This window comes from Natator depressus, chromosome 2 (assembly GCF_965152275.1).
Source record: "Natator depressus isolate rNatDep1 chromosome 2, rNatDep2.hap1, whole genome shotgun sequence".
NCBI classification, from domain to species: Eukaryota; Metazoa; Chordata; order Testudines; family Cheloniidae; genus Natator; species Natator depressus.
This window is the reverse complement of record NC_134235.1, coordinates 200,675,392-200,692,441: the sequence shown is the minus strand read 5'-3', so window position 1 is coordinate 200,692,441 and position 17,050 is coordinate 200,675,392. Positions and strand designations below refer to the sequence as shown.

At 39.8% G+C, this 17,050-nt stretch overlaps 1 protein-coding gene across 1 annotated transcript in view; it reads right to left on the bottom strand.

Moving 5' to 3' along the window:
• Positions 1–16,650: 16,650 nt before the first annotated feature.
• CPVL (carboxypeptidase vitellogenic like) overlaps positions 16,651–17,050 on the bottom strand; it is a 96,450-nt gene continuing 96,050 nt past the window's right edge. The window contains exon 14 of the mRNA XM_074943320.1: positions 16,651–16,869. Within this exon, the coding sequence (XP_074799421.1) occupies positions 16,747–16,869 (123 nt within the window). The 3' untranslated portion in view covers positions 16,651–16,746. The remainder of the gene's footprint in view (positions 16,870–17,050) is intronic.

Here is a 17,050-nt window from a genome sequence, read left to right as displayed (position 1 = left end):
GAACAACGCTTCCTCAGCTCTCGTCCCCTAACGCCCCTACTCTACTTGCGCTATATTGATGACATCTTCATCATCTGGACCCATGGAAAAGAAGCTCTTGAGGAATTCCACCATGATTTCAACAATTTCCATCCCACCATCAACCTCAGCCTGGTCCAGTCCACACAAGAGATCTACTTCCTGGACACTACAGTGCTAATAAGCAATGGTCACATAAACACCACCCTATACCGGAAACCTACTGACCGCTATTCCTACCTACATGCCTCCAGCTTTCACCCTGACCACACCACACGATCCATTGTCTACAGCCAAGCTCTACGATACAACCGCATTTGCTCCAACCCCTCAGACAGAGATAAAGATCTACAGGATCTCTATCAAGCATTCTTACAACTACAATACCCACCTGCGGAAGTGAAGAAACAGATTAATAGAGCCAGAAGAGTTCCCAGAAGTCACCTACTACAGGACAGGCCTAAAAAGAAAATAACAGAACGCCACTAGCCGTCACCTTCAGCCCCCAACTAAAACCCCTCCAACGCATTATCAAGGATCTACAACCTATCCTGAAGGATGACCCAACACTCTCACAAATCTTGGGAGACAGGCCAGTCCTTGCCTACAGACAGCCCCCTGAAGCGAATACTCACCAGCAACCACATACCGCACAACAGAACCACTAACCCAGGAACCTATCCTTGCAACAAAGCCCGTTGCCAACTGTGCCCATGTATCTATTCAGGGGACACCATCACAGGGCCTAATCACATCAGCCACACTATCAAAGGCTCGTTCACCTGCACATCTACCAATGTGATATATGCCATCATGTGCCAGCAATGCCCCTCTGCCATGTACATTGGTCAAACTGGACAGTCTCTACGTAAAAGAATAAATGGACACAAATCAGATGTTAAGAATTATAACATTCATAAACCAGTCGGAGAACACTTCAATCTCTCTGGTCACGCGATTACAGACATGAAAGTTGCGATATTACAACAGAAAAACTTCAAATCCAGACTCCAGCGAGAGACTGCTGAATTGGAATTAATTTGCAAATTGGATACAATTAACTTAGGCTTGAATAGAGACTGGGAGTGGCTAAGTCATTATGCAAGGTAACCTTTTTCCCCTTGTTTTCCTAACCCCCCCGCCCCCCTCCTCAGACGTTCTTGTTAAACCCTGGATTCGTGCTGGAAATGGTCCACCTTGATTATCATACACATTGTAAGGAGAGTGATCACTTTAGATAAGCTATTACCAACAGGAGAGTGGGTTTGTGTGTGTGGGGGGGGGAGAAAACCTGGATTTGTGCTGGAAATGGCCCACCTTGATTATCATACACATTGTAAGGAGAGTGATCACTTTACATAAGCTATTACCAGCAGGAGAGTGCGGTGGGGGGAGAGAAAACCTTCTGTAGTGATAAACACCCATTTTTTCAATGATTTGTGTGTATAAAAACAAACATCTTCTGTATTTTCCATACTATGCATCCGATGAAGTGAGCTGTAGCTCACGAAAGCTTATGCTCAAATAAACTGGTTAGTCTCTAAGGTGCCACAAGTACTCCTTTTCTTTTTGCGAATACAGACTAACACGGCTGTTCCTCTGAAACCTGTCATTAGGAGCGCTAAGTAAAGACATGGGCAGCAGATAAAGCGCTGTGGTTTTAATTTAAAGTGTGTGTGTGGGGGGGGGGGAGTTGAAGTAAACTGGCCCCTTCTAGCTGTATTTAGAAACCTGCCAAAGGCACTGATCAAGGTTTAGCACAGATTAGGTCCCTATGAAACAAATGGTTATGAAAGGACTAAACCTCCCCTAGTCCAGCAGGACGGGAACCCTGAGCCTTTCTCTGCCCACCGGGAAAGTACTCCCCTCAGAGGTGCTAAGGCACAGGGAAGTTGTCAATGCAGTGTCAGCAACACGCCAGGCTCTTTAGAAGGGTAATGAGGCCCGGTCCCTGCCCCCCAAAGAGTTTACAGTCAGTAGGCAGGGAGATGGGAAGAAGGCAGTAGAAAGCCACAGCCCTGAACATCAAAGTAAGGTGCAGGGCCTGGTTAGTTCCCTAATTTTTTTTTAAGTATGTGTTGGGAGGGAAGTCAGAGGAAAGGTGGGATAAGGTGACCAGATGTCCTGATTTTATAGGGACAGTCCCAATTTTGGGTCTTTTTCTTATATAGGCTTCTATTACTCCTTACCCCCGTCCTGATTTTTCACATTTTCTGTCTGGTCACCCTAGGGTTGGGAAGATTAGGGTTTGAAGGAAGACATGCATATAGAGTGACCACATGTCCCAATTTTATAGGGACAGTTCCAATATTTTGGGCTTTTTCCTATATTGGACCGATTTCTCCCCAACCCATCCCGATTTTTCACATTTGCCATCTGGTCACCCTACATGCATATTAAAGGCAGGCATGGAGAAGAGAGAGGGTACATGGCAGCTTGGTGCTGAGAGGGGGATGAAAAGTGCATAGAGTAAGACAGGAAATAGAAGTAGGAAAGGGGAGATGATTGCAGTGGAGTCAGGTGGCTGTGGAGAGCAGTATGTGGCACACTCTTCCTTCTCTGCCACCAAGAGGCAGACTTGGCAGGGGTGAGAGGTTACTTGAGAGTGTTTTGTTTGTTGTGTGTTTTCAACCAATTCATGAGAAAGAGGGGAAGGCTTGGGTGAAGATGAGGTGGCTGTTGCTTTTAACTTTGCAGCAAGGTTAATGATTCTTATTTCTTCTGGCAGGAAGCCCCCACGCCCTGACCTTGCTCCCCGGCAGGAGCACCACATAGGTGGAGCAGGGCAAGCCCCCGCATTCCGACCCCATTACCCCAGCAGGAGCACTGGGGAGGCTCGGGGGTGGGGGGAACACTGCAGGCGAGAGGGGTGGGGAGGGGCCCCCACTTGCTCTGGCACAGGGCCCCACAATACCATAATCCACCTCTGCATACTCCTTATCAGTCAATGATTTCGCTGTTCCAATGGAATATAACTGTTGTAGGAGATCGCACTCGGGAGGGCAGAGATGATCTTTCAGGTAACCAGGACCAATTCTATGTAGGACTTTGAAAGTCAACATGGCAATATTGTCTAGGGTTGTCAACTCTGACTGAAACTATTCCAGAAGACTTTTTTTCCCCAATGTGACGAAATGTCATTTTTTTAAAATATCCTATTAAAATCTCCCGGATTGCTTTCAATAGTCACTGGGAGATTGATGCAGATTCTGGGAAACTCCAGGCCAGTCCTGGAGGGTTGGCAACCCTATCCATAACAATCCCATAAGTCTGCATTCAAATAGTTAAATCAGTCCTCAGATGATCATCTGACCTGCCACACAGCATTTGGAGACCCAAAAAACTACAGGAGAAAAAAATATTCGCTATCATCTGCAGTTGGCCAGAAGAAAGTCTCCAGTCCTGTGGGAGACAGATCCAGCCAAAATGATCCATAGATTTTTAATATCTAGGCTGGAATACTTCAACTCTCTTCATCAAGGAATGAAGATCCATTCCATTAAAAATCTCCAGCTTGCTCAGAATAAGCAGCCTGGCTGCCCAGCAACATAGGATGCCAAAAACATATAACCCTGATGCATTGCTGTCTGCAATGGCTCCCCATAGAAATCATGGAGTAGGAGAGTTCAGGGCATCTTTCTCTTCCTACTAGCATCACTTCAGTTACATCCAGGTTAATTTTCACTAGCTGTTCTTCTTCCACCTGCCAATCTTGGAAAGCTAAAAAGAACTGGAATCACAAGGATGAAAATAAAGGAAAAATTCAGAGAAGATATGAAACACTTTTAGCCCACATGATTGATCTCAAGTACAAATCCAATCACCTGAAACTGGAACAGAAAGAATCAGGTGAAATCTCTCTGGTGGAATATAATGTTCAGTATCCTCTTATATTTCTCCCTTCCTTTTCTAGCATTCTAAAACTGAATATCCAGATTTTTCCTCAAAAATCTGTTTGCAAAGGAGATTGTCACATCATGTTGCTTCAAAATGTGTGAAAATAAACATCACAAGTCAGAATAGTTGAATTCAGAACTTAGTCAACTTTTAAAAGGTATGGACTCATGTCTAGCAATCTAAGTCATCAGTCAAGCATGGTTTTAGCACACTTGAATTAATTTGGTTGAAACTTCATAATAGATACTGAAAAGCATTTACATTTGTAGTATTATCAGTATCTCAGGATGGAAACGAGAGGTTTGTCTGCCTAAGTGAGGTGGGAGACTTGTATTCTTGTATTTTACTTACAAAATTGCAAGCTTGAAGAATAAGTATGCTTACAGAGTGAATGTGATCTGTTTCATTTAATAAAACTATGACGTTTTATTAAATAACCTTGTCCATCTTACACTCTTGATTCCTAACATCCCCAGTGAAGAGTTCCATCCCAGTTTTCCAACTTAGTCTTGACCTCACTTTGGATGTATTTTATTTCGCGTCTTTAATATCCAGCTCAAACAATATGAGAAGTGGGCCCATAAAGGCTGCAGAGTTTGAGGCTTTCTTTCCTGGTTGTCAATTCTATTACTGTGCCTCTGAAGGATTTTTTTTTATTTTTTATTTTTATTTTGAGATAGAACCCAGTTAGCTGGTGGACAGATTTCTTTTAACTCAAATTGAGTCATTATATAGTTTATTTAGAAAAATTACTCAGAAAAGTGACTGTGAAATGACATGTTTATCTATCCCTTAAGAATTTCCATCCCAAATGTGCTCAATTTACAAATGAGGGGGGAAGCATCACTTGACTAATTATCATCCCTACAGACTCCCTGTAGTTCCTTTCTTCTTCATACATCATCACAAGTAATAAAGATCAGATTATGCATAGTGCAGAGCCTTTGCTTTCTTTATATGCCTTCTGACATCTAGCCAGGAATTGTTTTCAGTGAGTTTGGCTGGAATTTAGTAAACAATTTATTGTTGATGCTCAAGAAGGAAAAGAATCAATCATAGTCCTCCTTATGCATATGGGCTCTACACTGCCAAGAGGAGTAAAAGAAAAAGGGTAAACTTATTTTTTCCCACTAACAAGCAATTATGACTAAATGCATTTTAGAAGCATATCTGTTGAGGTAAAAGATGCCAAGTTTACTGTTCCTTTTTGGAGCTAGAATATAAGAATGGCCATACTGAGTCAGACCAATGGTCCATCTAGCCCAGTATCCTGTCTTCTAACAGTGGCTAATGCTAGGTGCTTCAGGGAGAATGACTAGACTAGGCAATCATCGAGTGATCCGGCCCCTGTCGTCCACTCCGAGCTTCTGGCAATCAGAGGCTAGGGACACTCAGAGCATGGTGTTGTATCCTTGCCCATTGTGCCTATTGATGGAGCTACCCTCCATGAACTTATCTAGTTCTTTTTTGAACCCTGTTATCATTTTGGCCTTCTCAACATCCCCTGATAGCAAGTTCCACAGATTGACTGTGTATTGTGTGAAGAAATACTTAATTTTGTTTGTTTTAAACCTGCTTATTAATTTTATTGGGTGATCCCTACTTCTTGTTATGTGAAGGAGTAAATACCTTTTCCTTATTCACTTTCTCCACAACAGTCAAGCATTATATTGTTATTATGCATATGCTTGGCAGAATTCAATTTTTATTTTTTATAATTTTGACTGGTTTTTTTTGAGCACCTTTTTATTTACTTAAATTTTGACAGTTGTGAAAAACTTGGAGCAGAGTCAGGCAATAATTGTTTAATGAGAGGAGACGCTGAGATTCAAAAAGGAAAGCTTTAACTGTTAAAACTCAAATTATCATCATCACATGTGAGAATATACAAAGTGTCCTTAAACATTAAGTTCTCAAATAGCATTTTTCTTACTTTGCCTATCTGTAAATTTCAGTTATCGATGGAAATACTTTTTCCATCAGTTTGTGTGTCTGTAGTGATATCAACCTTTACCGACATTTACCAATAAATCTAATCCTTCCAAACCTAATTATACACAAGCTCCAGGGGTTTTAAAGAGATCCTTGAATTTGAAGTTTAAGCTATCTGGAGTGCTGAAAAGCATAAGCATATCTGACAGACTAATCTGTACATTGTGAGTTTCCTGGTTAAATATTCTCAAAGCTCACCAATTAAAGCATCTCTTGCGTGGTCAATTGTTTTCTTTGCTAGTGAGTATGTCAGTGTTCAACATCAGTGCCAATATTGCAGATACCATAAAGCAGGATAATGTGAGCATGCTGATGCCAAATGTGATAAATAATTTATTTTTTTCTTTAAAACTTTATGGTTTCCCTGTGGAAGCAATTCATCTACCATATGTAGTTTATATTGGTTGAAATTACCACACTGCAAGACATTTTAAGTAAGGGTAAACCTCTTTTTCTGGTATGATTACTTGCTTTCATTAAAAAATGGAATGTCACTTGAGACCTCCAACTCCTCTTCAGAAAGAAAGCATGATTCCCAGATTCACAGTTAATGTTATAAACCTTGTCTGCTCAGTGAAATGGAGGCTACCAGATGTTTAATAGATATCTGGATGTTTTCCTAGGGGGAATCCCAGACTGTAAAGCGTGGCCTACCAGTTACAAATATCTTTTAAATCTTTAAAGAACTAAATATTTGAGTAAAGGATGTATAAGGATTACTTAACATGTGGCACTAGCTAAAACATTCTCTTATAATTGTTTGTTTTCACTCAGAAACATAACCAAAAGCCACTGACTTCTGCAAAATACTCACTGTAGTTGTGTTATTTTACTAGGGTACAGCCAGTTCGCTTTTTAAAACACCCTAGTGGTTGGTGTTAGGTTTCATATTGATAGCAAGTCATGCCCTAGTGTTGAACAAATGCATAATGTCCAAGAAGTGCCAGCCTGTTTCTTTAGCTGCATACTTCAACTATATCTTTAGCTGCATATCTTCATATACCTGCATATATCTTTAGCTGCATATTTCAATCGATATCATTGTAAACGTCAATGATGTGATTCGTGTGTACGCTCACACCTAAATAACTATTGCTAGATTAAATTTAACTAAAGTAAACAACATATAATTAATCTAACTACAAAATCAGAGTATGGATACTGTTACAAGCATAAATATTCATAAAAATAAAGGGGAGGATTATATACCTAATTTCACTTTTCAGAGTTCACTTACTCAGTGACCTTTGCCATTATGGACCAGTTATTAACTGGCTTTTGTCAATTACATTGACTGGTTACATGTTAGTAAAGGCCAACCCAGTTACTAATGTTTGTGTACTGTCAGACACTTCTATCGCATGGGAGATAAATACAAAACTTCAGATAAGTACATGGTTTCTCTCTAGTTCAACTTCTGTGTCTATAAGTGAGTGGAGAACACTACTCCCATCAGGAACAGAGAGAGGCATAGGTTATGTAAAACAAATGCTTATTCAGGAAGGGCAAATTAATTGTAGCTGTGGCTGCAATCCTGTTGTATGGTTATCTGTTTGTGCATTCAATCTTTGCAGTAGTGTTAGAGCAGTTTTTCCACGTAGTTGAATTGGATGCTTTCTCCATATAAGGTTACTTGTGATCATCACTACTGATGTATTGTCCTTTTATGATGACATCCATTTTTGATGGGGCATTCTTCATTACTCCCAATCAACTTTATAGTGTATGGGTGGCTGTAATAGTTAGAGAATCCATAGGAGAAAGACCTTGACACAAAATATGGCTCAGGCCAGGACGCCTCCTTTTGTGTCAAATTGCAACTAAATTATTAAATACAATCTGTTAAACATATGCTATAAAGATTAAAAAAAGGTTTAGAATCCATTGAAAATACAATGTATTTAATGTATCGGCTTTATCCTTTATCTCCATGGAAGTGCCTTTAATTAAATTACAAAGACGTGAAGATTAAACTAGTATTAAAAATAACTTTTCCTCTTTATCTTGATCAATTTTAGCAGCTTTTATTTGAAGGGTGGCTATAGAATGCTGTTGTTGAATAAAATCTTTTAATTCTGAATGATTGTCTGAGGAAGACCTATGGAATCATAAAACCTGCCGCATAACTAGTTTGCATGAGATTTAAGTGGTGAGATAACGATCTAGCCAATAGTATTTGGTGTAAATCATCATTGCTCCAATGAATTAAGTAAAACTATGCAGACTTGCATCATCTGAGGAGCTAGCCCAATAGTCCTGATACAACAGTGTATCAGGAGTTCCTCACGTACTTTAAGTTAAGCTTGTGTTAAAGTATAAAGTAATCAGGGCTTCTAAGCACTGCCCACTGCTGTGATGAGTACTTTGCTGGTCATGAACAACAAGATCAACTGCTTATTTCTAACAAAGTGATAGTACTATACTTAACTGAAAAATCTGCAAGAAAAGGCACTCTGCTGAATTGTCATATGCTGGATCTAGAAAGACTCTTCTGAATGAAGCATAATTTATTTCTGAAAATTGTCACCATTTCTTCCTGTGTACACTTTATAATACAGTATATGTAAAATTAAAGACTATAGTTTTAAAGGACCAGGACACATTATAAAATCACCTGTCTGCCTTAATCATTGGATAGTCCATAATGTTTTAAGTAAATTGACTTACAAACCTGTGCTCATTTGTGGTGGTGGACTTAAACATCTTCTGTCTCTTATTACTGTGGACAGTAAGCCTTTCAAGGTAGGGAGATATTTTTTTCAAAATCCTGTAATGGAAATAGTTCTGTTCAGCCAATTCATTTATAGAAGTTCTCTGATAAAAAAATGTTTGCAGACTTCTTCAAAACATTAGGTAATTGAAGCCAAAGGGCCTGGAAAATTAAATGAAAGCAGCATCATTATGCTCCTTGCATTCTTTATTTCTTTATAAATATTTGTACTTTGATTATACTGTACTACTTAGTACCACATGATGAAATGTGGTATTGGATCAAAGCTGCTGGCCACACTATAGGAGAGCTTTGTTTAAAAGGCTGATCTTAACATTAATGGTATTCCAGTATGTTTAAGGTTATTACACCATAAATGACCTCAGAAGGATGTTTCAATAAGCTAAAAATCTAGAAGCAAGTCTTCCCATCCATTTCCTCAAACTAAAGTGAAATACCATTGTTGCCTCCTTTAAAAAAAAAAAATACCAGTTGTACCCAGCCTTATAGAGATGGTAACCAAAAAACCCACAAAACCCCACATTAAGAATACTAAGGTTGCAAAATCAAGAACTCAAAAAGTTAAGAAATTCCAGTATTTAGGTTGCCTGTGAAACTTAATTCAGCCTCTTTTTGTGTATCCATTATGATTGTCTAATTACATAATCATAGAATTTTTCCATAGTATCCTCACCTCATTCAGTGCACTGCATGGACCATGCTCACCGAAGGGGCAGCTGTTGGTATTCTTTTTATTGTCCTCATTCAGTGTGTGGCCTAACGCCTTATTACTGCTCACTGTTTAACCCCAGTACTGAATACTGTTTCCTTGTCTGCATTTCTGTGGGACTCATCATTGTAATATCTGAGTGCTTCACGAACATTAATTTATTTTAACACCCTAGTGAGATAGGAAGGCGTTGTCCCCATATTACAGATGGGGAACTGAGGCAGAGAGAGATTAAGGCCAAAATTGTCAAACGTCCAGCAATTTTGGGTGCCCATCTTGAGAAGCCTACCACCTGATATCTAGGAGAATAGCACTCTATTCAATGTACAGCTCTCATTAACTTCACTTGCAGCCGTGAGTGCTCAGGACTAATTTCTTAGCACAAAGCAATCCTATCCAATCTGAAAATATGGAGATTGTGCTTAAATAAAAGTTGTGTTCAGCTTGCATCTCTTAAAAAGTCAAATACTTATGTCAATTTCCAAACGTGAATATCTTCTTGAGGAAAAAGATTGCTACTCTCTCTCTAGTAAGCATAAAATGCTCTCCTGCTTTGATTTTTTTGTTATCTCACTCCACCCTCTCATCTGGTATAAATCAGTGTAGCCCTATTGCTTCTGATAGTTATGCAGATTTATATCAGTTGAGGAGTTGGTCTAGTGACACCCAGAGGTTTCCAATCACTCTCTACTTTTAACGTTGTCAGAGTTTCCACAATCTATGGAGATTGATTCTTGTACATTGCAATAGGTATAAGATCAAAGAATAATCAAATGAAAATGAAGATTATGTTCAACAAAAGAAATACAGTTTTGTCAGTAACAGCGGCTTTGCTATAGATTGCTCACATTGGACAAGAATAAGCAAGATAAACAGTGTATGTAGAAAGTGAGAGGGTCAGTTTTCCATATGCTGTTAAACTAGCATCTGTGCACTGACTTCACAGGGTGTCAGTCTGGCTTTCCATGAGTCTGAGCACACAGTATAGCAGCATTTAAGCTCTTGTGATTGTTAGAATGATTAAATATGAGTGATATTATCCAATAATTTAACTTTATTTTAAAAAAAGGAATATAGTTTATCTTTGTATCTGCTCCCCTAACTATTCACTTAGTGTGTCCCCCCTTCAGCTTTGTACTTTTCTTCAAAACTGCCCCTTATGTTTAGAACAGCTTTGCCCTTCCTGTGTGCCAAGTGCTCTCTTCCTCTTTAAAACATACCTCTTTCGGAAAACCTTAATCTGTACAGCAATCACTGTATAGTCTACATTAGTGACTGTGATATCTTCAGAAGAAGGTCCTTGTCTTTACCTGCTTGTAAAGAAGGTATGCATTTTATGGAATTAAATAATGCCATAATTAAAATGTGGACACAATATACAGAGAAAAGAGGCAAGTTATTGACTGACTAACTCAAATATCAGTCCCTGAGGGACAATTCAGAGTTATAGCAAAGAAGAAAAATGAAATAGAACTGAAAAATGAAATAGAAGTTACGGAAGATTTTTTATGGTTGTTGCCATATACCATCTGTGCATAATTGTAGCCTGCAGGAATTGAAAAAGATTTAGAAACTTTGGAACTTGTCTATTTCAGTGGAGGAAATCTTCAGGCTGGATGAGGCTATCAAGTCTAAATAGGATAATGGCCAAGTTCTACCAAAAGTTTAGAAAGAGAAATCCCCATTCTATTCTATTTTCTTGGAAACTGAAGTAAGGAACACTGCAGTCTATTAGACTTGGACTTCAATCTCTTGATCACCGAAAATGACAGAGGCCTTCAGTTCTTGCATCATTTTAATTATAGAGTTTTTTAAAAATCACACTTTTCACAAAATTAATTGAGATTATACTCCACCCTTTGGTAGGTAGTTTGTTAAAATTAAAAAATACACATCAGCAAACTTGAGAGCTGTATTTAAATTTAAGAGTGAGATTAAGTACCCTGTAATTGAGATGCCTCTGACTACAGAAAAGATACTTGACAGACGAGAATAGGATAAGTTTCTTTTAAATGAAATTCTGAACCTATATATACATTTTGGATTCAAATTCTAGTGCAGCATTGGGAGCTACATGTATCCAGTGGTCAGTGCTGTGCAATGGAAGAGCCGCAGTTGTATTCAGGGAACATGATAAACGTGTCTTGTCACCTCTTGTTTATCTTAGTGACAGCACATGTAAAATTATCAGAGCTAGCCAAACAACAGACTTAGATGGAGTGAGGAGAATTGTTTTAAATATGCAGAATTTACTCAATTGGAAAATTCCAAACTAGTGCTGAGAATGGTGAGTTAGTTTTGAAATGGTAAATAATTGGGAGGATAAGATAGTGTGACACTATCTGTTCTATTTAACTATACTTTTTGTCACAATTGCATTTTAAGTGGCTAAACAAAAGGACAAAATATTTTAAGGATTTTACTTGAATTAGGGGTTGTAAAATCCCTCCAGTCTGGAGCCTTTCACGTCTAAGGCCTGCTGGTCAAAGCACTCAACATGACCTCAAACGGTGGTGGCAACAGCATATGAAGAGAGAGGTGGTTTCTTAGATAGCCAATTCCCAAACCAAATAAAGTTTTATAAAATAACGTCAACAGCTTTCATGATACCTGGACGTAGAAAACAATCCGGTATGTCTCACGTCAAGGTAAGAAATGGCTGATGCCCAAAGGAAGGTGCAAGAAACACTGCTTTAGGCAATGCAATAAGCTTCCCTTCACATTCTAATAAAGGCCTCATCATACTCTCTAAACCTTGTATTTTAAGTGTGAAGTACAAAGTTTTATATTCCTATCAAAATTTTTTAGCATGAACTGTAACTCTGGATATTCTTGTTCACATAGATATCCAATCCCTCTGAGTCGTGCTAATTATTTCATTTGAATTTAAACTCTGCATCATGCCATCCCTCCTCCTGTAAAGATCTGGTGAGGGTATGATTCCAGGGATGGATAGTACTCAGTCTTTCTGGCTACTAGACATTTTCCATTGGATTTTCACAACTGTTGCGTTTTACCCAAATATTTCCCTGTGGTAAAAATTGCTACTTTCTAGAAATTTAAATTGCTCCTAAGGCAAAGAAAAATCAGAAAGCTTTCTGCATCACCACTAGCAGTTTACTATAAAACTGCTCTTGTTCAGCCTGCTTAGGTATTTCTATTGGCACACAACAGTGCTGGAGTTTTGCCCAGAGTAGCACAATCTTCTTATCTACTGGAGACAGAGTTAGCCACTACCTCAGCAATCAGATACTCTGCCTTCTACTAGACTTGAACATATTTTTCACTATTTTAACTACTGCAACACCTCTGAAGCTCTGTGATGTTCACACTTTATCATTTAATTTCTCTTGCCAGCACTTGTTTCCTCTGAGTTTATGGTTTTCACGTGATTCTAGTGTTCTCTTCCAACTCTTCCTTTCAGTTGCTGCCTGCATTGACTACTTGCTTATGTTGTCATGCCAACTCCCAAGCTTAGAATCTCAACTTGAGTGGATGCCTTTTTTCAAGCACACACTTCAGTTACCGAGGTGCGTGAACAGAATACATGAGTGTGGGCAAACAGCTAAACCAGTATGGGTTTGGCACGAATTTCCAAGTATCCATTTCTGTTTCAGGAGTGCTCTTTGTCATTTTTGCCCTACTCCCTGGCATTCATGCCCATGCCACTGAAAATACGTAGAATAGAAGGGGACCAAATGGGAAAAAAACATACACCTTAGTGGTTAGCCACTGTTTTATTTTCCTCATTTAAGCAAAACTACTAAACTTATCAAGTGACCTAGATAGAACTAACAAGAAATCCATAAGTGACTAGTTTACTGAGTGTCTCTGAAAGCCAGATCTTATTGAATTTGATTTACATTTCATGCTGAGTCATTTCAGGATATCTGTGTATCAATTTTCCAAATACCCAAGTAAAAAATTCAAGAAAAGTACAGGAAATTAAAAATGTGGACTTTACCTTTTTTATACCCAGGTCACATGTAACAATTGTGCTTTGTTCCTTTTACTGTACTTAACAAAATGGTATGTACTGTAGGTTCTGTGAAACAGCCAGTGTCCAAGATAAACAATATTTTAGAATAGCTTTAATATAACTGACAGCCACATTCACAGATTAGTTCCGTAATGGAATTACCATTTATAGAAAATTGGTTAAAAACTGTTAAGTAGAAGAAACATGGAAATTTCATCTCAGACTCCCTGTAGCTCATTGGCGATTTCTATAGGCAAGCATGCACTGGATTTCAGAGGATCAACCTGTATTAAAGAAATGCAACTGTACTGAACTTTAGTATTTCATGCACGGATCTTTTAAGATGTCGATTCACTTTCATCACAGCATATTTCATGCAAGAAGTTTTAAAAGCAACGCATTACAGTTCAAGTTTGAAACAGTGCTTAATAGGGTAACTTATTCTTTTGAGAAAAATACATTAGAGAATAAAGTAAGCTGATTCAGCCTTTTCATAGTGGGCTATTAGGAGCTTCCTTTTTCTCTAGTACATCAGACTAGTAGTCCTAGAATCATAGAAGATTAGGGTTGGAAGAGACCTTAGGAGGTCATCTAATCCAACCCACAGCTCAAAGCAGGACCAACACCAACTAAATCATCCCAGCCAGGGCTTTGTCAAGCCAGGCCTTAAAAACCTCTAAGGATAGAGATTCCACCACCTCCCTAGTTAACCCATTCCAGTGCTTCACCACCCTCTTAGTGAAATAGTGTTTCCTAATATCCAACCGAGACCTCCCCAACTGCAACTCCTTGTTCTGTTATCTGTCATCACTGAGAACAGCTGAGCTCCATCCTCTTTGGAACCCCCCTTCAGGTAGTTGAAGGCTGCTATCAAATCCCTCCTCACTCTTCTCTTCTGCAGACTAAACAAGCCCAGTTCCCTCAGCCTCTCCTCGTAAGTCACGTGTCCCAGCCCCCTAATAATTTTTGTTGCCCTCCACTGGACTCTCCCCAATTTGTCCACATCCTTTCTGTAGTGGGGGGCCCAAAACTGGACGCAATACTCCAGATGTGGCCTCACCAGTGCCGAATAGAGGGGAATAATCACTTCCCTCAATCAGCTGGCAATTCTTCTACTAATGCAGCCCAATATGGGCCTTCTTGGCAACAAGGGCACACTGCTGACTCATATCCAGTGTCTCATCCACTGAAATCCCCAGGTCCTTTTCTGCAGAACTGCTGCTTAGCCAGTTGGTCCCCAGCCTGTAGCGGTGTATGGGATTCTTCTGTCCTAAGTGCAGGACTCTGCATTTGTCCTAGTTAAACCTCATCAGATTTCTTTTGGCTCAATCCTCCAATTTGTCTATGTCACTCTGGACCCTATCCCTCCCCTCCCCTCCAGCATATCTACCTCTCCCCCCAGCTTAATTTCATTTGTGAACTTGCTGAGGGTGCAATCCATCTCATCATCCAGATCATTAATAAAGATGTTTAACAAAACCGGCCCCAGGACTTACCCCTGCCATCTAGACATCGAGCCGTTGATCACTACCTGTTGAGCCCAGCAATCTAGCCAGCTTTCTAGCCACCTTATGTTCCATTCATCCAATCCATACTTTTTTAACTTGCTGGCAAGAATACTGTGGGAGACCATATCAAAAGCTTCACTTTAACAAAGCTTTTGACTAGTAGTCCTGTTTTAAAATAACCTGCTCTAAAATACAAGGCTTGAACTTGAAGTCAGCTTAAGTTGGTTTTCATTTCAGATTCAAAAAGGCTGAAAATGGCTGGAGGAAAGTTTGATCCAATGGATAGCTGTTGTGCATTATAGCTCTAGGACACTGATCCTCACAAGCTTGCCTGTGAACCACTTCCTATTAAGCCAGTGTGCTCTTATCTCAGTAGTGGAGCACCTCACTTTTCAACACAGTGAAACTTCCAGCTAATTGGAGCAAACACCAGGACTCTGTGTTCAGAGACCTTGAACACCTAAACAAAAAAACTCTTGTACTACCAGGTTGCAGGGGTAGAAAATACACACAGGAGGAGAGAAACAAACTGCAAAATGACCAGCAGAAATTCCCTGCATCCTACATCCAACAAATAGTAGTAAACTGATACAAAAGACAGAGAGAGAAACATAACCAGCCATATCCTTCATATAAAAGCAAGGATATTTTCATCTTGTCTGCTTCTTATTGTCCTGATATTGCTTTTCATGCAACTTGCACACTATTTGCTGCAGGAAAGGTATTGGACTGGGAGGAGATGTCTTAGATGGGCCATAATCTTAAAAAAAAAATATTGAGACCATGGCTCTGTGAGCCTGCCTTGTTAATGCTGTTCAATCAAATGAATTTTAGTTAGAAAAGGAAAACTTATTTAATTTGGCCCTGGAGCCTCTGAATCATCTGAGCGGAGATAACCAAGAACCAGGGAATTTAAACTGGACAAAGAATATCTGCCAATGATGTTTTGTTAAAAGATGTTATCCCAAGACGCTTCAGTGATGATCTAAACTTCAGTCTAGGCTGCACGTGCTGCATCCTTAGGGCTCATTTAGAAATCCACTGCTTTTGTTTTCACAAGCAGCAAGGTAGAGAGTTGCTTCTTGTTGGTCTGAGGTAAGGACTTCAGCTGTTCAGCAGTACATATCAGAGTGGTTGTATGGAAACCCTTACTGAACTAATTTCAAATGGCTGATTTAGAAGCTTGGTCAGGCCTTGTCTGGCTTCATGTTGTCCCAATTTCTGTATGTTCAGGGGCGGTGCGTGACTCCAGCATTTGGGGAGACTGGGCGTGAGCACTGGAAACTCCCTAGAAGTGTGTGGGTGGGGCGGCATCAGTGCCCGGACCGTAGCCCCACCCTCTTCTCTGTCTCAAGGCCCGCCACCGCTCAGCCTCCTCTCCCTGAGGCCTCGCCCATGCTCCACCTCCACTCTGCCACAGGCCCTGCTCCTACTCAGCCCCATCTCCCACCTGCGCCTCTCTGCCACCTCCCCCACCCACGCCTTTCCCCCCCTCTTCCCCGAGGCCTCCCCCACCTGCTGCTCATGCCTCTTTGCCCCTCTCCAAGCCCACCCTCATGCCTCTTCGCCCTCCCTCCCCCCCGGCCTCTAATAGAATACATTAAAAATCTGGTTATTTCACTAGTCGATGGATTAAGTGGCTAACGTTTTTCCAAATTCTAAGGATTTTCCTGGGGTAGGGAGGGGGGGGGGAAGCTTAGGTGACTTCAGAAAGTTAGATCCATGTTGTTTTCTCACAGCATTTTACCAATGGAAAATTTTCAATAAGACAAACCAGCAACAAGGAACATTTATATCCATTTTATTAAGCTCATCCTCAATTTCATGGTTTTTCCATATGGCAATATTTTCACTATAGTACATTCAAAACATTTCTGAAGCATTTGGCAAGGTAGTACATTTACACTGCATTTTAAGTTTTAATTTTAGAATCATTTGTCTTCCATCCTTCTCCAGAGATAAATCTGTCAATCATGTCCAATGATCTTTCAGGTTGGTCATAAGGTAAAATATGTCCTCCACCTCGAACAATTACCTTCAGGGTGCAAAGAAAGAACAGATTAGTAGTAAATCCTGAGCAACAAAAATCAATTTTGCCAGCAGAAATTAATTAAAACTGAGTTCTCTCATGTACAGAGATCTTAGCGTGCATGCTGAGTCAGAAGGATGACTCTTTCACTCTAGTCAGTAAAATATAAACCAACATATCCAAAGTC